The sequence below is a fragment of the Atractosteus spatula genome, chromosome 18 (assembly GCF_055471065.1).
Source record: "Atractosteus spatula isolate fAtrSpa1 chromosome 18, fAtrSpa1.hap1, whole genome shotgun sequence".
Classification (NCBI taxonomy): Eukaryota; Metazoa; Chordata; class Actinopteri; order Semionotiformes; family Lepisosteidae; genus Atractosteus; species Atractosteus spatula.
In genome coordinates, this window is record NC_142723.1 from 6,644,115 (window position 1) to 6,664,856 (window position 20,742).

Genomic DNA, 20,742 nt, shown 5'->3' on the forward strand with positions numbered 1-20,742 from the left:
TTTTCTTTCTTGTGTCATCTTAGCTAATGTAGCATGGCTGTTTAACTCCAGTGTGAAATAACTGTTACTTTGGGCCAGTTCAGTTTTCTAGCCCTTTTCTGGACACTTAAATATTAAGACCCATGTTGAACTAATAATCTCATTAATCAGAGCCAATAAATAATTTCAATAGATAAATACTACTAGAAGCCTCTAGCTAACTACTACATTTCCTAAGCAATTTTATTTAAATCTTCAAATTGGCAACTTTTGAGTAACTGAAAATGATGCAAATTATTCCTTCAAATAAAGGATACATAACTGATGGCTCAGCAGGGACAAAAAGCAGAGGCAGTGGGGCTTTGGTTTGGGAGTACTGCACTAACAGCCTTTCAGCTCACACACAGACGACAATCTACATTTAAAAAGAAGATGGGGACTTGTCAAGCACAGCGCTGTGGCACTGTACATAAATTATTTTCAGAAACAAAGTGCACAGCGCCGACAGCATATGCGCGATGTACCTTGCGGCTTTTGAAAACAATTTATGTTGTAGCTTTTTTATTGCCTGCCTGGGTATATGCATATATGATGAACACGAGCTGTATTGTGTGGTACTGCACGCATTCCTTGTCCTGGGTGTCAATAAAACACCTTCATGTTAGACACCACTTCGGTGTCTGTCTGGGTGTTTTGAAGAGTGCACAGACAGCAGAGTAAGAGACCAATTATTCAAAGACACTTGTTCTATATTTCATTAATTGAATTATTACAGGTCAACATGTTTCAATAGTTTGGTGAAAACAACATTCATTTAAAGAAAGGGACAAATTATTTTTAGTATTTTTCAGGAAATAAAGTAACCCTGTAGTAATTCTCAGTTTAAATTGCCATCTTTGTCACAAATATGTGGAATAAATACATTTTGAAAGAAAGATCATCATTAAAGGATTCACCAATGCAACCAATGCACACTAGCTGACTATAAACTGACATATCTCTAATGTGAAATACTGATACGGAGCTATCATCAGAGATGTATGGCATTGTATTGGACAATCCAGTAAAATGTTACAGTAAAATGACAATTACCTTTCGATTAAGGCTAAACAAATTATAGTATCTAATGTTACTCTTCTGTTCTTCCTGCAAACAGCTGCTGATCACAAGTGCAGGCTCGCTGGTTCAGAGTTGGGAGGCGCAATGCAGTCTCACTGGTCCAGAGTAGGGAGGTGCAATGCAGTCTCACTGGTCCAGAGTAGGGAGGCGCAATGCAGTCTCACTGGTCCAGAGTAGGGAGGTGCAATGCAGTCTCACTGGTCCAGAGTAGGGAGGCGCAATGCAGTCTCACTGGTTCGGAGTTGGGAGGTGCAATGCAGGCTCAATGGTTAAGAGTACGGGCCGCAATGGAGGGTCACTGGTTCAGAGGTGGGGGTGCAATTCTGTATCAACCTCCGCTGGAATGAAGAGGGAATCAGATACCCAGGTCTATTTTACAAGAGGAGTCACCCTCCTACCACAACAATTTTGAATAAGATCTTCTGTTCTGAAGACCCGGTTCTGCACTGCACACGCTCATACGCATGCTTGGGCCAACCCTCTCTGCCAAGACTGGTCTGAATGGATGGATCTATCTTCAGCCCAGCACACTGTCATTGAACGCCAGGCACACCACTGCTTTCTGGTGCCCGCTGTACTCCCGCTTGATCTCCCCCGTCTCCACACACCACAGCCGTGCCAGGTTATCCGAGGAGGCTGCAGGACAACCACAGACAGGTCAACTAGTCAGCTAGTCAAGTCACAGACAAAGACTCCTAAAGCCCTTGTTTAATGATTTCCAGTTACTCCTGTCAGAACGCAGACACCGACTCCCCAGCTCCAAAACCAATAGATTTAACTTCTCATTCATACCTGTAGCCATATCCTTACTTAACACTTGATTTTCTATGCAAATATGTATGTATATTTTTGTTGTTGTTGTTGTCATGTCTGTCTGTACACCAACACTGCTGCTGTTAAACAAATTGCCCCATTGGGGATAGTAAAGAACCCTCTCTATACATAAATACGCTGATGGAAAAAAGAAACACAACATACTATAGTTATATAGAATAGTACTTTCACAAAAAGTTGTCAATTTGTTTTAAGCCCTCGGACCAGCAATACAGGTTGTGCAGCGAGGCACTGCAACTTGCCAATCACACGACAGCTCGTAATGTGCACTTTTACCCAATGGGGTCCAGGTGGAACAATGCCTGGTCAGGTCACCTTTAAAAAGGCCTGAATTCAAAGCTTAGGTCACTGCAAGAAAAAGGCCACACTTAGTCAGTTTTCTGTGCATTCCATAATGCCTCGAATGTCACCAGAAGCAAGGGAGAGGGCCATTGGCATGCTGCAGGCAGGCATGTCATGTGCCAGCGTTGCCAGACACTATGGAGTAAGCTGCTCCACTGAGTCCCGACTGCAGAGAAGGTTTCAGCAGACCGGCAGGACAGATGACCGTCCAAGACCCGGTCGCCCTCAGGTGATCACACCAGAGCAGGTCCGACACATCAGACTGGTCCATCTGAGAGATCGTTTCAGATCTGCCACCCGTACTGCTGCTGAAACTGCCGGCAGACACAATGCCCGCATCAGTGACAGGACAGTGAGGCTCATGACTGCTGGCCTTAGAGCAGGGCGACCTGTCAGAGGCCCTCTGCTCACACCTCCTAGACATCACACCAGACTGGCTTGGGCCAGACAGAGGCTGCGATGGACTCGCCAGCAGTGGCATCAGGTCCTCTTCACGGATGAGTCACTCTTCAGCCTGTTTCGCAGACAGGAGGGCCAGAGTGTGGAGCAGGAGTTGTTGCGTTTCTTTTTTCCATCAGTATATATTATTGGAGACATCAAACACTGTACATCTGTCATCTTGGATAAAGTTTGCTCAGGGTGATCAAGAATATTATTTAATTCAAATATTAAATTTATTTAATATTTAAAATATGTACAGCTGGTCTGAACATATTTAAAAAGATGTGAAAATGATCTGATAGTAATAGACCTTTTCACTATCTTGGTAAAAAGTCATCATAAACACAACCACATCTATAGAAAAGGCCACCTGAAGGAATCATTTTAGAATACCTCAGTATGCACTAAACTAACATCAGACGGAGCAAGTTTATGACCACCGAGAGGTAATACAACTTCAGTGTGACACTGTTTACGAACACAATCCACAGGCAATGCCTTGCTGGTGCAAGAACAGCTATAGTGATCTGTGTGCTGCGCAGTGGGGACATTGGAATACTGCGCGTCTCACCTGTGACAATGTACTGGGAGTCTCCAGAGAAGGCGCAGTCCCACATCCAGCCCCGGGATGTCTCTCCAGGGTTGTTGCTCTTGATGCTGAGCTCTGTCATCAGAGAGAAGTTGGAGGTCCTCCAGATCTTACAGGTCTGGTCTGCAGAGCAGGTGGCTAGCAGCCTGGGGATCACAGCGCAATGGACACACATTACATCACGGGCACTCACACTGCTCTATTAGAGTTCCCTCACCTGTCAGCAATGTGCATGAAACGTCTGACTCCTGTCTATTGTAGCTCTGCCAAAGGCATCACTTTTTTGACACCAGCAAGGACTTAGTTTTCCCTGATGCCATGAATCATAAGGAAATACTCATCTCATTATCATTACACTTTTATACTTGCACCCTCTACAAAGATACCCAATTTCATGTGTTTATTCGGACGCATCAAAGTTAATGTGACTTTAACGTCCTCATCAAAACCCCAGGTCTTTGCCCACAGGCAGAGCTAGGCTGGTTCCCACACACACGGGGCAGGGCGTCTCGGACCGGGCACCCCCGGGTGACTCACGTGGAGTCAGGGCTGAACTTGCACCGCAGGGAGTAGCGCTTGTGGGCTGGGATCTTGGTCTTGGGAATGAGCTGTGTTGCTTCCTCTCCAATGCCCCCTGTCAGGTTCCACACATAGCAGTTTCCCTGGGGGAAAAGAGGGAGATTCACAAAGAACGGCTGACTGGACACACGAAACAAAACAGCAGCCATGCAGAGCTAAAGTGGGAGAAAAGACAAGGTCTGACAGCAGCTTGCTGTCATAAAGGCATTACAGGGGGTGATCAGGTCGGCCCAGTCCATTACTGGAGTACAGCTGTTGGGGATATTTGTACAGCTGTTCTCAGGAAGGCTGGAAGTATTGCTAAGGATAGCAATCATCCTGGTTGCTCACTTTTCTTTCCCCTTCCCACTGGTAAGCATTATGGCCAGTTCACCTGCCAGCATATCTTTGGGAGGAAACTGGAGCACCTGGAGGAAACGCACATGAACATGGGGAGAACATACAAACTCCAGGTCCAGAATTCTACCCAGGACCCCAGTGCTGCGAGGCAGCAACACTAACCACTGCACCACCATGCAACCCGCTATTTCTCATATTGCATAATTTACTCAAGGCACAAAGACCAGACTACGGAGGTGTGACTCCAGGTAACCGACTGCTCCAGGGAGACCAAGACAGCCTGTCTGCGGAGAGTGGAACGGCAGGTGTCCCGACAGAGCCCCCTGCTCTGGAGATCACTCAGCCGCGCGGGCGGAGCTGGCCAGGGCGCTCACCGAGCTGTTGACTGCTGCCATGTAGCTGGCATCGGGATCGATGTGGACGGAGTTGACCGACACTTCGGGCTCCGGGATAAGCTGCTCGTTTTGGTCCGTTTTCAGATCCCAGATGTGGATCACTCCGCTCTGGTCCCCAACTATGAGTTCGGCCTGTAAGCCCACGAGATGACAACATTTAACCCAACGGCGCCCTCTAGTGTTCATAAGGGAACACAGGAAGTTCAGACTGGCTGACATGGCAGTACCTTGGATTCCTGCTACACATCTACGTAAAAAATATTCCACATATTTATCACTGGTTTTATTTTTATTTTTCTGCTTCCTTGTCATTTCAGACCCTTAAGTAACTGCTTTGCACTCAAAAACCATCATAAAATGGGATTTCCAATATGGAGTATTGAAGTTCAAAGATGCACACACACACTCCTCTGCTAATTGTGCCCCAATACAGGGTCCTTAGAAACCAGCAAAACTCTCAGGAACCAGGAATTTAGTGCATTTAATCCTGTTAAAACCTCCCACTGCACTGGTGTACATTTTACTGAAATAGTCATCACCTTGTGTTGCCTTCAATACATGAGGTGGTAGCTGGTAAAACCTGGAATGGATCAAACTGATGTGCAATGGGAGTCTTTATCTGTTCTCTAGTTCCAGTGACTGTGTATTCCAGTGACGATGGCCTAGCACAGCAAAGGTGGGTTACTTACCTGATTAGGGTGCAGGCAGACACAGTTAATTGGAGCATTGACCTGGAAAATTCTTTGGCACTGCAGGTTACGTGACCTAACGAAACACATTTAAAAAAAAGGATGCACAGATGTGCATTGCACAAAACCTATTAATTTGATATACTGACATAAAAAACTCTGATTCCTGGTAAAGTTTTTAAAATATCTTTCCGATAAAGGAAATTGTCTAAGGGGACAGAAAAAAATCAGCACTGAGTGAAAAAACGTTCTGCACTTTAATGTAAACGCATTAATGATGAATTCAATGGGAACTTGCCCCAGCCTAAGTGCGATGTTTCACAGCACCAGACGAAATAAAAGCCTGCTGTAGTAGGGCGAAGGGTCTCAATAAAAACTGTTTGAATTCTTTATCACAGTCTATATACACTGCAGTTAGGGGCTGGACAAACCTCCCCAAGCATTAAGTCCCACATGGTCCCACACCTACCTTAAGTCCCAGATGCGTGCCATGCAGTCCTCACCCCCTGTGTACATCCAGCGCCCATCTTCATGGAAGCCCACAGAGGTGATGTTCTTACTGACACCATCGTAGTTAATCACGGGGTTTGGGTTATTGGAGTTCAGGTCATACATGCGAATGTGCTGGTAGCCTGCCAAGCAGAGGCGATTGTGAAGACACAGACCCACAGAGCAGCGCAGGTAAGCCAGTGCAGACTGGGACAAGAACATACGCCAGGTTACAAATAAGATGAGGCTGTGTGGCCTATCTAGTTTACTGGGAGATCCACCGTTCAATAATGAACCACAGGACTGCCCCACAGTACAACACAAAACGCACTGCCTCCTTCAGGAAGGCGCTGCTCTCTGGGATATTGATCACTACTGTGTTTTTGAGAAGAGATTGTGTTTTACGAATGGTATTCTCTTCTCAGTCATTTTCTATTCCTCATGGACTCAATATATACCCCTTCTATGTCTTCTGTGATACAGACTTTGCAAGATTGTCTAAGTGTCCTCTTGTACTTCACTTGCCAAGATTCCTCCTAAATGATGTAATATTGTTCTACAGCATTTCCCCATTATCAGTCCATCTCCCCAATACACAATGGGATGAGACTGTTTTCCCTGTGTGCTCTTGAGACAGAGTGCACTTCTTCCTGCTAGCTGAAACAACGATACCCTTTGTGCGGGTACTACAAAAATCCTGCTTATTTTGTTTTTCACCGGCAAATACAAAGAGTTTCTTTTTCGTCAGATGAAATTGTCTTATAAAATTCAAAAACTCTGGAATAAGGCACATCTGTGTTCACAAAAGTGGACAGACACAGGAGACGTGTCATAATCATGGAGGAGAGTTGATGATATCGACAACTTTGCCCACGGGACTTCATTAGGCTCAATAATGGAATGAGGTTTCGGGGGTAGAAATGGTAGCAGGAATGAAAAGAGATACTTTATTGAATAAAGAGCTCGGAACAGTCTTTCCTGCCACACTGTGAAACCTGGCCATCAGGGGTCCTGCAGAAAACTGCAGACTGGGGTTCTGGTATTGATTAGACACAAGAGGGTAAGATACTCACCTGCTGCAGCAATCATGCTGCGTTCAGGAGTCACCTCCAGGGCATTCACCTGCTGAGCAGCCAGGTTCAGGAACCGGAACAAAAATAATTAGGCAGCCCCCTGTGCCCTACTAATCATTAAGCAGAGCACATTTTGCACATGATCACTACCTGTGGATTGATTAGTTCGACGCCATCAACGGCACATTACTGTTGATGACCAGCTGTACAGAAGTGGACTGTGCTGTCCATCCATTCACACATGCGTTTTCAATGAGTGCTTTATCCTCAGAGGACCGCAGTGTGCCTACACCTACAGGCACAGGGCACTGTCGGCAGGACGCCAGTGTGTCACATTCACATATGCACATGAGGAAAACATGGAGACTCTGAGTAACTTGAAAATTCTGTGTACTGCCAGAGGAGTTAATAGGAGCACCACACATAAACCCACAAAGACATGGGACCATGCAAACTCCACACAGACAGAAAGGGATTGGCACTCAAGACCCTGGAGCTACCAAGTTACTCACTGCCACTGTTAGATGGCATGAGTGTTCAGAAATATCTGATAAGGTGCTCAAGCCAAATCGTAGCCAGATACAACATTAAAAATAAAACTAAGAGATTTTATCTAATCTGGTATGTCGTAATTTATCTTCCGTCTTTGATCAGAGACTGGGCATTAGCCGCAGTGTGAAGTACTGGCCTTAACACTGTGCTCAATTCTACTCAAGACATTCAGCTTGTATAGGAGACGTTACAAGCTGCCCCATCCGGTGCCTACTGAAGGATACCGAGTCCTGGTGCTGGACGGTGCGTGTACAGATGCCGCTGTGGGCCTGCCAGAACCGCACCGTGTGGTCGTAGCCGGCTGTGGCCAGGATAACCGGGTCGCTGCCGACGGTACCTTGGTTTACATTCATGTTCCAATAAGACCGGAGCTCTTCACCCTTCATGGATCAGTACAAATCTTATTTTTGTTAGTAGCCTATTCCTAATAAAATAATAATCGTTATAAAAAATAATCTGATTTATTTATACGCAAAACATTTATGAAAGATCAACCTACTCTATAAACAAATGCAGTAGCAGTAGCGTACAGTCTACGATACACAATTACGATGCTTTAAAATACTTGAAAGAACTAAAACAATTTAAAACTTTGTAGAATTAAAAGTATATAACACTTACACAGATGTGCCGACTCCCAAATAACACTAGTAATATAGATATTTATTTTGTAAAGCACAAATCACTTAACACCAACCCCCGTTGTTTTGAATTCCTCTCTTTGTAATGTTCCCCACTGCAACAAGGATTCAGACTGTAAGTTCCGACCACTATGATCCATATACTAAGTATTCTAAATACGCTCTAAGGGATGGCTAATGTAGACAAATAAATACATATATAAAACGGATAAAGCAATTGAAATCAAAACCACAGTATACTATTTTTTACTTGCAGGGAAATTTTATAAAAATGTATTTCGGTTGAAAAGATCTGTTTCAAATGTTCTGTATTTTGTTAACAATTGATTTTGCCTACGACCAGAGGGAAATTATTTTGTGAAAGAAATGGTAAAAAAAAAATCTGACCTTAATATATTTATTTGTCATTTCCGTTTTTGGACTTGACGGTTAACTATTTTTGGGATCCTCAACCTGAGTTCGTTCCTCGGTGGAACGAGGGTTAATCGTAGTTTAAAAACGAGCCAACATCAAAATAATATGCCTTACTAGTTTTTACTAATACTGTGTAATGCTGCGCGCAGTCAGCAATTGTGACAGCGCACCGTGGGGAAATGTATAATCAGCGACATAGCAATCACACTGACTCTGAGCCTAACTACTGATAACGAAACATACGGAAGTAACGAAACGAGAAAACGCTTTTTTTTTAACAATGTATGTTACTTCCTGACATTGTGCATTTATTTCTGAAAATCATTTGCGATTAGAATCGTTTTTTTTGTTAAGTTTCACCGCAGCACGCAGAGGGGTGACGGTAAGATCGCCTGTATCGCTTAGGTAAGGTACGTACCGTGCTGAACTTCGTGCTATACAATTATTATCCAGAGCGAAGGAAGGAAGGTGTAATTTAGTGAATCAGCCTGGTGTGTTAGATGACAGTAGCCTAACATGCAGCAGGTGCGTTTTTCTCTTGTTTTATTATTGCAAGGGGCCTGTTTTCTTACTGCGCTAAATAGCAACCGAGCAGCGTTCATCGACTACTGAATACGATGTGTGCTGCACATTATATATATATTTCTAAAGCTCCACTGCGTTTAGTAAAACAAAAACAAAAAACAATTTCGGTACGTGAATTTGATCAGATCCTCCATCGTTATTCATTTGTGGAGGGATAGTTTTACCGTGGTTAAGGAAGGAAGGGTCGGGGTTTTATTTTAATGTTATTTTAATGGTAAACCAAATCACGGTACCTGTAGCGCTGCAGTTACCAGTGGGAGTGTTGTTGGCACACAGGGTGGTTGGAAAACAACGTTTGTGTACACTAAATCTGCACCACAGAATATTACTTAAACTCACAACACCATTGTTATAGTAGTTTTCTACACGCCGTGATTTTTTATGACGTTAAAGCAGATATTTATGTAGCTACAGGTTGTGCTTAACCTTTGCCCTCTGTTTTTTCAAGGAGCAGTGGTTGCCTGTAGAGACTATTGTAAAGTCTCAAGATTTGCATCGCAACTGTCCGTTGTAATTTGGGTATTCTGCCGGAGAAAATCATTTCTTCAGCCCATTTTGAGCGCCTTCATTTAACTTTCCACTAAGCCTTTGATAGCGATTAATGACTGCAAATAACTTTTTGTCCTTCGGGGACTATTAAGAGTAAATTTCAAAGAGGTTTTTATGTTGCAACACAGCTGAAGTCCTATCATTCACAAGTTGCTAAACATTTAACAAGGTTTTGCCTAAACCTTTACTTGGTCTTATGGAATTCTCCTCTTGTCGATACGGTATGTCCTGGGCGTACAGGACTTATGTCATCCAGAATTCAGTGCACAACAGCAGCCAGTGCCTGTCTCTGTTAAGAACTTATCAGTGCTTTACCAAGGCATATTTACTCAAGTATATTTACTTATTAGGAGCACTTTGCTTGATGGAGAGTCTGTAGGTAAGCGCCTGGGTGATGATTTACTGTGCTTTTTGGAAATCCATAGCAGGGGTGAACAGTCCTAGCCCTGGAGGGTCAGTGTGCCTACAGGTTTTCTAATTCTAATTGAAATTCAAAGCAGCCGCACTGAGAAACAGCTGGGAGAAGCTGTTCACCTGGTCCCATAGCCAACAATGAGCTTGTGAAGAGATGAGTCAGAATGAAACCCTGCAGACACACAGGCTGGGCTGGACCAGAATTGCCCATCCCTCCTCTGTCGAATTTAGACAATTTTTGTAGTGAGGAAGAATGGCTCAATCGATCTCTTCTTTGCCTCTCTCTTCTGATAGAGCACCGTGCTGTTAATGCGTTGTCCTTGTTGTCTCTGTTTTAGCACTGAGCTTCAGAAATGAACACCCACGTCATGAGGAAGCCGGCAGTCTTGAGACTGGTGGTGCTGTCTGTCGTGGTCCTGACTGCCATCAGGTTCCTCCTGAGGTCCAAGTAAGTGTGATTCCTTTGAGAGACAGACAGGGCAGCCTGGTGTGGGGTGTTAAACAGCAGGGAGGCAGAGCTGCTCTGTGGGTATTAGTCCACTCCTGTCCTTGAATATTACATTCCCAATGGGAATGACCAGGCATCCAACAAGAAAGTCCCAATATGTTTGTGTGACGCGCTTAACATTTGTTCTAACTTTCACTTCTTCAATTGGCATCACTCATTTCTTTATCCCATAAACATAATCTAGAAGTTCCAGTTTGCTAAATGTCACTAGTACTGTGCTAAAGCTGCAGCCTAATGTAAAAGTCGGTCAGGAGATGTAGGATTTGCATCTTAAGTTTACAGCCAGTGGCAGTTTCGAAGTCCAGTGGTTCATGAACTACTAGTCTGGGGTATTTTCTGGGCAGTGTTGGTATGGTACTGTTAATCATAGAGAGGTCCTTTTCATAAAGAATGATCTGTAGAGCAAAAACGGGCTCTAACACTGTCTGCATTCTTTATGTAATCGCTTCAGTGGGCGTTACAGGTTGCATCTGATTTTGTGTAAAGTAAGAAAGCAGTGTGAGCTGTGTGTTTTGTTGATGAATTTTGTATTTTATTTTAGTTGCATGTTATCATATCTATTCTATTTACACGTGAAACAAAAGCCCTATGGTACCATTGGATCAAGAGGTCTGCAGCAGGAAAAGAACAGTCATGTTTTTTCCCTTTCTGCGTGCTGCCTGCTCAAGTGTTTTTTTTGGCTTTGTGTGAACATTCTTGGTCTTGTTTTTCTTGTTCTTCTTCATCTTAGTTTAGTGCCTCAATTGGAATTCCTGGGTACTAGTGTAACCTGAGGCAGCTCAGTGGGCCAGTGATTAGCATTGCTGCCTCCCAGCTCTGGGGCCCTGGGTTCAATTCCTGGGGTGATATCTACTGTACTGTATGTGGAGTTTGCATGTTCTTCCTGTGTTCGCATGGGTTTCCTCGTGTTTTGGAATGTGAAAGGAAAACAATCAGTTTGCCAAGACAATATTTCACTAAAGCGACTTAATTGTAATACAGATGCAGATGGCCACAACAATCAGCCCATCTCCTGACCACAGCTCTCTCTCTGCTCTGTCGCTCTCTTGTTGTGTGTTTGTGTTCAAGCTCTAAGCTGCCTGTGCCTGGCCCTGCTGCGTTCTGGGGGCACAGAGAGACTGGGGGAGAGGGAGTCTTGAACGAGAAGCAGACTCCGCAGAAGAAGGAGGCTCTGGTGTGGGCCCGTCGGCAGACGTCCCAGCCACAGGAGCCTCAGAAGTCTCAGGAAGGAGAGGCACAGGACTCCCCGAAAACAGCCAAAGTCACCCCTCGGCAGGACATTAACCAGACTCCACTGAGGGTTGTGCACCTTGATCTCAAAGGTGCTGCTCCTAAACTCACATATTTGGAGCAGGTGAGCAGGGCTAGAGGGGTGTATGGTGACCTCAATGCTTTGGGTTAGAGTAAGTCTTCTTAATGAAGAGTTTACGGTACTGTGGCTGCATTCAGACTCACTTAACACAAAGAGCCACATATGGCTTTATAGCTGTAAAATGGTCAAGCCTGGTTATTATTCCCAACTGTAGCTGTATAGGAAAGCTTTTGCAAGCATTGCATCAAAAAAAGAAATGCAGGAAAGCATTTCAGCAGAAGGAGACTGTGATGCACAAACAGCCCTACAGCCCTGCTGGGAGCAGATCTTGTTCAAGTGTTCCGTCAGCGTTGGACTGCTCCTTAGAGCTTGAAACCACATTTGGTTATAGCCTCATTGTCGTGTTTTCTCCCAGGTGTTCCCATTGCTGTCTTCTCTTGGGGCCAATGGGATTTTGTTGGAATATGAGGATATGTTTCCGTATGAGGGTGACCTTCAGATCCTCAGATCGCCCCATGCCTACAGGTGAGTGCTGCTGGGTAGAGGAAACTGCACACAACTCACTGCCAAGAACATGTTCAGTCTCAATTATCTGCAAAACATCTTTCGATTTCTAATTCATTTCACTGGGCTTTAGAGTTGCATGATGCTCATGGTTCCCATCAGCTTGCTCCATGCATTGAGAACTCTTTGGATCAGCTGCATGTTAAAATGATGCTTTTAGCTTTGCAAATCAGAGAGCTGTCCTTGAGAGAGTGGCCCATGGATTTACTTCTATATTTCTCTGTGTAGCTTCTTCTGTCACAGGAAGCTCAAGTGTTCCCACTGGGTAACTATCCTGTTGTTCTCTCATTGCTGTAGTGTGGAGGACATTCAGAAGATCAGGCACCTGGCAGAGCTAAGTAAGCTGGAGATCATCCCCCTGGTTCAAGTGTTTGGACACCTGGAGGTGAGGGAGATACATTGACCCAGAGAGTCATGCGATAGGACACATCTCTAAAACGGGGCATCTGAACTACCCCACTTTCTGTCCCAGTGCAGCTCTAAATACATGTGATTGAGTGAAGAAAACGCCCTGAGTTGTGTCAAAATCCAGTAGTGGGACAGACTGCAGAGTTAGGCTGTTGGACAACCATTTTCTAGAGCTTGTGTTTAAAGCTCAGGCATGCAAATAACACATAAATCACATGCAGGAACATAAAACCATATTCCTACCCAGGAATCTGATAGCAGTGAATTGAATGCAGTGTATATGAAGACTGTTGTGGGATATTCATCATCAGGGGAGCAGGACACAGTTTTGTGCAGATTTAGTTTTATTGAGCTAAATAAGCACACAATGCGCGCTGGGTCTGCCCCACAGAACAGACAAACTGCAAGGGTTTCCCAGCTCTTATATACAGTCAGAAAGAAGTTTGTTTCACAATCTGAGTGCTTGTCCCGTTCTTTGATATGTAATTACATATTGTCCTGTTCTGTCTTGCTCTAGGTTCTGTCCTTCGATATGCAGCAGACATTGATCTGCTTTATCCTGTTTGTGGGTGTTGTTCCTGTCTTTTATTATGTAGCGTTAAGTCACTGGGAAGTCACGTTAAGTCACTGAAGTCAACTTTATGGCATCTTAGCGTAACTTTTGTTCAAGGCTAAATTAACAGACCCCAGCAACACCTCTCACAATGTGCTTGTGATGATACTGTGATGCTGGATAAGTGAGATATTTTTTGGCATCTTGATCATTTTAGTGAGTTCCTGGTGTGCCACCATCAGAGATTTGGGAGATGCAAACTGCTTCTCCCCAGGTTCAAGCGAGCTGTGGTCCTGCTTCAGAAGTGTCTCTGATCTTGTCTGCACAGTTTGCTCTGAAGCACGAGAAGTTCTCGAACCTGAGGGAGGTGCCAGGGTTCCCCAACAGCTTGAACCCCCACGCCCCTGGCTCGCAGCCGCTGGTGCGGGCCATGCTGTCGCAGGTTCTGGACCGGCATCCCGGGCTGCGGTGGCTGCACATCGGTGCTGATGAGGTGGGTTAGGGGATCGGGCCAACCCAAAGAGAATAATCCAGGACGCGTAGAGTACATGTGATCTGCAGCTTCGATTCTTGTTCTCTTTCGTTAAAATCTATGTGCATTAGACAGAGACCGTTGTTGATTAAAAACCACTTCATTACAGGTAATGGGAAAACTGGGAGGGTGGATTCCAGGCTCCTCTCAATGTTGTGCTGTGATATAAAGTGTATGGATCGGGTTTGTGTGAGGGACTGAGAGGAGGCCTTGTGAGAAAGCCACCATCTTGGCTCAACTTAGGCTGCGTGGTGTGGAGCCAAGATGGTGGTTTTCTTACAGTGCCACCTCCCATTACCTAACAGTCTGGTCTAGGGCATTGGCTTAATAAGAGATAAGATCACTTTATTAGCCATATACAATTTCTTGCGTTAGGAATTCGTCTTTTCGCATACCCCAGCTTGCTCTCCTTGAGACACACAGACGGGGAGAGAAGCTTGGGGTCAGAGCGCTGGGTCAGCCATTGTACAGCGCCCCTGGAGCAGTTGGGGTTAAGGGCCTTGCTCAGGGGCCCAACGGAGTAGGATTCCTCTGACGGCCGCGGGATTTGAACCGGCAACCATCTGGTCACAGGCGCAGATCCTGAGCCACAGTGCCACCGCTACCACTACTTAATGTAGTTTGGATTCCTGGCGTGATGTTGCAGCACTGTCTGAACTTGGGCTTGGGCTGATCTGTGTGGCTGGGGTTACTGTGGTGAATTGGGATAAGTGTGAACAGTCAGTTTAAAACACTGACTTGATCAGCTCTTGGCCATTGCAGCTTGGGATGGCAGGTGCTCTTCCACCTAGTTTTTTTGAACTATAAAATCCGTCTTGGACTTGACAGGTCTTTGGTCTGGGACAAGGATTGGACTCCAAAAACTGGCTGAACAGCAACAACGGGGATATGGGAAGGATGTTCCTGAACCATGTGAGGGAGATCGTGCACTTCGCTACGGAGAGACGCCCCGGCCTCCGGCTGCTCATGTGGGACGACATGATGAGACACATCAGTGCGGACACTCTCAAAGGTCCTCTGCAGCTCTGATCCTGGTTTCCCCTTAGGGTTCTCCAGGTTTTCGGAATATTTCACAGGGAGGTGACCTGCTGCTTGCACTTAATGGGCAATAGTACGGACCAGGTGAACTTGAGAGAGAGATGGGCTGCGTTAGTGAAACCTGAAACTGATTCTCTCACGCTATTTATACTGCGGGTATGTTTGTGTAGATTCCTCTTTATCTGCTGATTTATCTTCTTCAAGGAGAAGCCTGGTACACCTGTGTCAGCCGATTCTGTACAAGCACATCAGCAGCAAGGAAATACAATGCAAATACCGGACACTCTGAAGTTCTGGGGGCTGTGTATGTGTAGTGTTAGCTCTGAGTTACAGATGTGATTGTTATTCTTATTGTAAGAGATTCATTCTGAGCTTCCTGTTTTCCCAGCATCCAGTCTGACCAGCTTTGTCTCTCCAATGATCTGGGATTACGGTGCAGATTTGCAGATAAACCAGATTGGTAAGAAGTTGAAGCGTAAGGCATTGACGTCTGACCTTGCAGACTGACTGCTGACCTGCAGTTTGCTAGTGTACTTCCTGTACAGAGAGTGTCCACCACTTATAAAGAACAGGGGGGAAAAAACCTTCAGACTTCGCCAGTAACAGCAATTTTAATAAAGTGTAAACTCTGCACTTCATTAACATGTTGAAAACGTGCATGTAAGTGTGAAGGGTAGTTAAAGCCAATCGAATCACACCTGTGCGTCTTTTTCAGAAAAGTTCATCTCTAACTACCAGGCAGCAGGGTTCGAGGGTGTGTGGTTTGCCAGTGCATTCAAAGGCGCATCAGGGGTGGCACAGGACTGGACCCCCCTGACCCAACACATGAAGAACCACCTGTCATGGCTGAAGGTCATGGCTGTCATGCCCAAGTACCCGTCCATCCACTTCCAGGGCATCGCGCTGACAGGCTGGCAGCGGTATGGAGGGGTGTGGCTGTGGAGCTGGGTGCCAGGGACTGTGGGACACTTGCTGGACATGTTTGACAGGTCCTTACAAGATACCGTATTTGCTGGTGTATAATACCTACTAGTGTATAAGACGCACCACGATTATAGAAAGTGTTAGAAATATTTTGGTGAATATATAGTACTTTATATATTTAATACTACAGTGACGGAAAAGAAAAGTGTATATGGTCATTACCACATTTCACACTTACATTATAAGAGAAAACATCAGTGTTTCATGAAGTGAAGATACGCTATGTGTATGTTCCTACCAGCATGGAAAACAATATAAAAGTTTTACTTGTCTTCAAATATAGAAAAGTCCTCCACGCATCTTTCATCTTTATTATTACTTTTGTACACACAAAAATGATTTTTAAATAGAATATAAGAGTTTATTCCTGGTGGTCTGACCAGGGTAACCTTTACTACTGATTATGGATTCATACACTCAGCATACCTCACCCTATAACTCTGGGATATGAGATGCAGGGTGATATTATAAAGCCTTTTTGAGGTGTGAGAATGTGTCTTATATACCAGCAAATATGGTGTATTGTTCCAGAACCAAAAGCATGTGACTGGAATCAAGCTCATTTGAGCCAGACCTTGAAAATTAACGGTACAAAGTTCAACCTTTTCAGGTACTAGTGTGGTTGAGGTGAATGTAATTTTTTGTTCCACGATTAATTTATCTGTTCATGAATTTATCCAATGTGCCTCACATTTGCACTAATTTATACAGGTGCATACTTTACTGAAGAACCTTTCCTTTAGGGATTGGTGATGTGCAATAAAATCAAAACTAACTTGTTGCATTCCTGTGATTTTACGCCTTAATGGGCCTCCAGTCCTGTTACCCAGTTAGAATCAGAAAAGAAAATTAATTGTGGGCAGTGATCATGTCCTCTGTAACACCCACATGGTAAACACTGACCTATGTGAGACTTATTACATTTCTTGGGAGACTGCAGGCCCTCTTAAGAGGAATTTCTGTTTTTTTTAATAAGCAGAAGATAAACACTGGCCTGATTTGAAGACGCTGAGCTGCCTTTGCTGTGTGTTACAGGTACGACCACTTCACCGTGCTGTGTGAGCTCTTTCCCGTTGGAATCCCATCCCTGGCAGTGTGTCTTCAGAGCCTGGCACACGGTCAGCCTGGGGGAGAGAGGGGGATTCTGGGAGTGACGCCAGTTTACTGAATTTGTTGTGTAGTGTTTACCAGAGGAAATATCTAATGCAGAATACATGCAGCCGGGTTGCCAGCTGTGCTGCTGAAATATGTACCATCAGATTTTATTGGGTTTTGAGATCCTAAGAAGGGCACTTAATACAAAGTCCAGACCACTTCAGAATTGTTAATAATTACAATATTAAGACATTATGGCTTGTTACCATTCTGTGACCACTCCTGGATACTATTTCTCTCACTGTTGGTAGTTTCTACACTGTCTTTTAGTTAAATGTGTGCATCTGCTGTTGAAATCTGCCTTTAATCTGCCCCCCCCCCCTCCCCCCCAACTGTGTGCCTTGTGTGTTCCAGGTGGGTTTAATGAGGAGGCGAAGAAGCAAGTTCTGCACATGCTGGGCTGCAAGAACATCAACCTGGAGAAGAGTCTCTGGTAAGGAGATTTCTGCTCCATCTTACTGCCGCCAGGTGTGTCAGACTGCTCCTGAGCTCTTCAGAGAGAACCAGTTGCTGTGGGAAGGTGGAGTCCATACCAATGAGGCTGACATGGCAGTGTGTCTATGGTATTGTGCGCTCAGATTATGAAGAGCTGTAGAAAAAACGAACGGGAACTTTTTGGACAGCAAATTGTTTTGTCTTTGCACGGATCGTGTGATAAGAGTTCCTCAAGGCCGCTCGTCGAAGACAAACAAACAGTCGAGCCTGTTTTGTTGAATTACAGACATTGAAAACAGCATTTGAGGCCTGTGCAGGAGGATTAAACTGATCCACATCTGAGGTCATGTACCCCTCTTCCTGAGGTCTTGTGCTGTTGGTGTCAGAGCACGCAAGACTTCAGATTGTCTCTGAGCTCTGGGTGACATGGCAGATGGCCAGAATTCCAGGTGCAGTACCTCTGCTTTCTGCCATCACTGTATGTGAATGTGCTGCAGCACCAAAAAAAACCACACGCGAGCCTGATTTGATTTTGTCAAGACTGGGGCAGCCTATGATTGTCCTAGGCAAACCGCACCCAAAGGAGAATCGGAGTCCTCTCTGTACCCTTCAAAATGAACACCGTCCAGGCTCCTCAGTGACACAATCATTAATGGCACTGGTCCGAGCGGAGGTTGAGCTCTGTAAACTACGTGTCATGGGTTCGAGTCCAGCTGATTGTGACCAGGATCCCCCATGCGGTGGCACACGATTTGGCTGAGCTCTGCCTAGGCTGGGGTGGGATTACACACAGCGCCCCCTTGTGGCCTCTCGCACACACTGACCCTCCAGTACCCTCCGGTGTGTGTGGTCTGTTAAAGGACGAGTGGCCTGAAAGTGTCTGAACTTCCTCATCCTGCCCGTAAGGTTGCAGGGTCTGTGGCTGCAGTTTGAAAATTCAGGAATGGAGAGTTGAAATCAGGTGGTTCATAACAAAAAAACACTAAAAATGTTTTTTTTTATTTGCAGCGAAGGGGGTGGGGCGTTCCCGGGCTATGAAGTGTACCAGATGGTCCTGCACATCAGAGAGAACCTGAGGAGCCAGATCCACCAACAGTTTGACAACCAGTGAGCTGCTGTTTCAGTTTTAGTTTGAAAACAGTCCTCTGGAGCTCAGAGCTCAGCTCCTGGTGATGAGAGTGATAAACGCACCTTGACTTCCTCTGTGTAAGATCTTATAGTAAGGAAGTCAGTAGTCATGATCCCAGCATAATAATTTTACTTGGGATATTTCCCCTGTTGTCATTGAAGAGCTGAAGCATTGGATAGAATTAAGACAGACAAACATTGAACCTTGTTTTTTTTTAAAGAAACTTGCTGTAAAATAACAGATTATTTTGTTTTTCTGATGGATTTTGTACATCCAGAAGTCTGCTGTTAAACTCATCGGTTTAAAACGCTTTAAATAAATTCATTTCAATTGAATGCTCTCATTGATTCTCCAACAGGCACTTGAAAGGCTGGTTCTCCCGCTACCACAGAAAGTACAAGTTTGGGAATCCTCGGAACTTGGAGTTTTTCAAAGACAAAATGAACAAGTAAGTCAAGGAAGTCTCAAGACTGGCCGGTTAGAGCAGCAAGGATAACTAATGCACAGCTATTACTGTGACCTGAGAACTGCTCAGCAGTCTTACAAGAGGGTTACAGCAAGGAAACAAGAGTGGCCCAATCTACAGTAGCAGGTCGTATACAGTATGTCACCTGTACATTTTCAATTTGGAAAGACCTGATGGTCTGGTGATTTGAGGTTGAGCTGTTTAACCTGATTGTCAGTGGTTCTCTCACCCCTCAGTGCCGACTTTTTCTAACCCTGAAATATAAAAACTGCGTTGCAGTGTCTCTTTAATGCAGGTGCACTGTAGTCTCATTGTTATTTGCAAATGTAGCTCTGATCTGTGGCTGTGTGGTCTCGGGAGGGGTCTGGGTGGTACAGTGGGGGAGACGTGCCCGTGGCTCAGGGGGGGCTCTGTGCTTGTGGCGCAGGTTGCTCGAGGAGTGGGAGGACTACCTGCAGAACTTCCGCACCCAGATGGAAGCCATCTACTTCGCCGACACCGTGGAGGAGTGGATGGAGGAGAACGTCAACGAGCACATGGACAAGCTGAGGGAGCTGGCCACTGACTTCGAGCAGGTCATCAAGAGCAGAGGCGGCCAAAAACCCCTCTGAGGGCGGCAGGACGTTCCCGGAACCGGACGTGGTGGTGGTGGTGGGTGGGTGGGGGTCACGGGCCGTAGAGACGCACTGTTCTGGCTGGACCATGTGCTCCTGTTCCATTGGCCAGCATCTGAGAGGGACAGGGGGCGCTGGAGAGCGGTGAAGGAGACTCTGCCCTCCTGCCTGTGTGCACGTGCCCCCAGTGGCACTTCATGACACAGAATGAGAGGGGCAGAGGGCACAGAGTGCTTAAAAGATCACTTCTTTTTTATTAAGAACAAAATGTACGTATTGAAGACAACCCTAGAGTTTTGTTGTTGAAACCAGAGCCTCTGTCATAAGATCTAAACTCGGATCAGAAGGGCCAATTAACTAACCCTCTGGGACTGAGGGGGGCTCCATTCCTCTGCACTTTTACCTGATTTATAAACCCCAGCAGCTCACTAGAGGAGAGGGGGCTGTAACCCTGGATATTTTCTGTTTGTTTCCTTGTATTACAGCCTCCTGGTGCAAGGAAATCAGTGGGTTGGGGGTGCATACAATCCAATATTCCTGAGCACTTCAACGAATATTGTTCTCCTTGCAGTTTACAATCACTGCTGTATTCCTTTGCTTTTAGAAAAGTTGATATTGTTAAAAAAGTAAATATTATGTTCTCTAGGGGAAAAAAACATTGAAAGCACGGGTCTCTTCTGTTCTCAGCTTCCTCAGAAAAGGAATCTCTCATTATCATTCTCTCTCTTACTTCAGCTCAGGGTTTTTTCTTACTGTAAAATAGAGCTACTCCTTCTGATTATGAAATGTAACATGGATCTGGTAACCGAAAATAAAACCTAATAGTGATGAGAATTTATGTTTTGTGTAGCACACTTAGAAAACTGTTTAAAAGTCTGGAACAGGGGCATGATACTCAAAGGCATTTATTCTGTGGGCCTGAAAATCACTGAGTTCTAATTAATAACTGTGAAATAAACTGGTTTATGTTTAGAATATTTTTAGTCTCTTTTTTTCTGTTCCATTGTGTAACTTGACTGTT

The 20,742-nt window shown here is 45.0% G+C and overlaps 2 protein-coding genes across 4 annotated transcripts; one reads left to right on the top strand and one right to left on the bottom strand.

The window, feature by feature from the left end:
* Window positions 1-710: 710 nt before the first annotated feature.
* Window positions 711-8,171, bottom strand: LOC148818491 (target of rapamycin complex subunit lst8). Its single transcript, XM_088936460.1, has 9 exons — window positions 8,042-8,171; window positions 7,645-7,800; window positions 6,869-6,920; window positions 5,776-5,938; window positions 5,307-5,382; window positions 4,597-4,749; window positions 3,842-3,966; window positions 3,287-3,450; window positions 711-1,734 (listed from the first exon to the last, which is right to left on the bottom strand). The coding sequence occupies exons 2-9, from the start codon at window positions 7,771-7,773 to the stop codon at window positions 1,616-1,618; spliced, it is 981 nt and encodes a 326-aa protein (XP_088792586.1). The 5' UTR covers window positions 7,774-7,800; window positions 8,042-8,171; the 3' UTR covers window positions 711-1,615.
* Window positions 8,172-8,635: 464 nt separating this feature from the next.
* Window positions 8,636-20,696, top strand: LOC148818492 (hexosaminidase D-like). Of its 3 annotated transcripts, none has more exons than XM_088936359.1 (14): window positions 8,636-8,885; window positions 10,362-10,471; window positions 11,600-11,885; window positions 12,259-12,368; window positions 12,705-12,792; window positions 13,697-13,861; window positions 14,729-14,912; window positions 15,327-15,398; window positions 15,654-15,858; window positions 16,958-17,040; window positions 17,432-17,510; window positions 18,521-18,619; window positions 19,000-19,089; window positions 19,535-20,696. In XM_088936359.1, the coding sequence occupies exons 2-14, from the start codon at window positions 10,377-10,379 to the stop codon at window positions 19,716-19,718; spliced, it is 1,740 nt and encodes a 579-aa protein (XP_088792485.1). In that variant the 5' UTR covers window positions 8,636-8,885; window positions 10,362-10,376; the 3' UTR covers window positions 19,719-20,696. The 3 variants fall into 3 exon arrangements, with proteins under 3 accessions (XP_088792485.1, XP_088792484.1, XP_088792486.1); XM_088936358.1 differs by having other exon boundaries at window positions 8,682-8,880; XM_088936360.1 differs by lacking the exon at window positions 8,636-8,885 and adding an exon at window positions 8,970-9,000.
* Window positions 20,697-20,742: the final 46 nt, after the last annotated feature.

Bases quoted from the DNA above. Each gene is read 5' to 3' on its own strand.
- LOC148818491 (XM_088936460.1), bottom strand. From the start codon at position 7,773: ATGAATGTAAACCAAGGTACCGTCGGCAGCGACCCGGTTATCCTGGCC. The intron at 6,921-7,644 runs GTATCCTTCAGT...CTGGCTGCTCAG, and splicing joins CCGTCCAGCACCAGGACTCG to CAGGTGAATGCCCTGGAGGT. The intron at 1,735-3,286 runs GTGAGACGCGCA...GTTGTCCTGCAG, and splicing joins CTCCCAGTACATTGTCACAG to CCTCCTCGGATAACCTGGCA.
- LOC148818492 (XM_088936359.1), top strand. From the start codon at position 10,377: ATGAACACCCACGTCATGAGGAAGCCGGCAGTCTTGAGACTGGTGGTG. The intron at 11,886-12,258 runs GTGAGCAGGGCT...GTTTTCTCCCAG, and splicing joins AACTCACATATTTGGAGCAG to GTGTTCCCATTGCTGTCTTC. The intron at 14,913-15,326 runs GTCCTCTGCAGC...CTGTTTTCCCAG, and splicing joins CAGTGCGGACACTCTCAAAG to CATCCAGTCTGACCAGCTTT.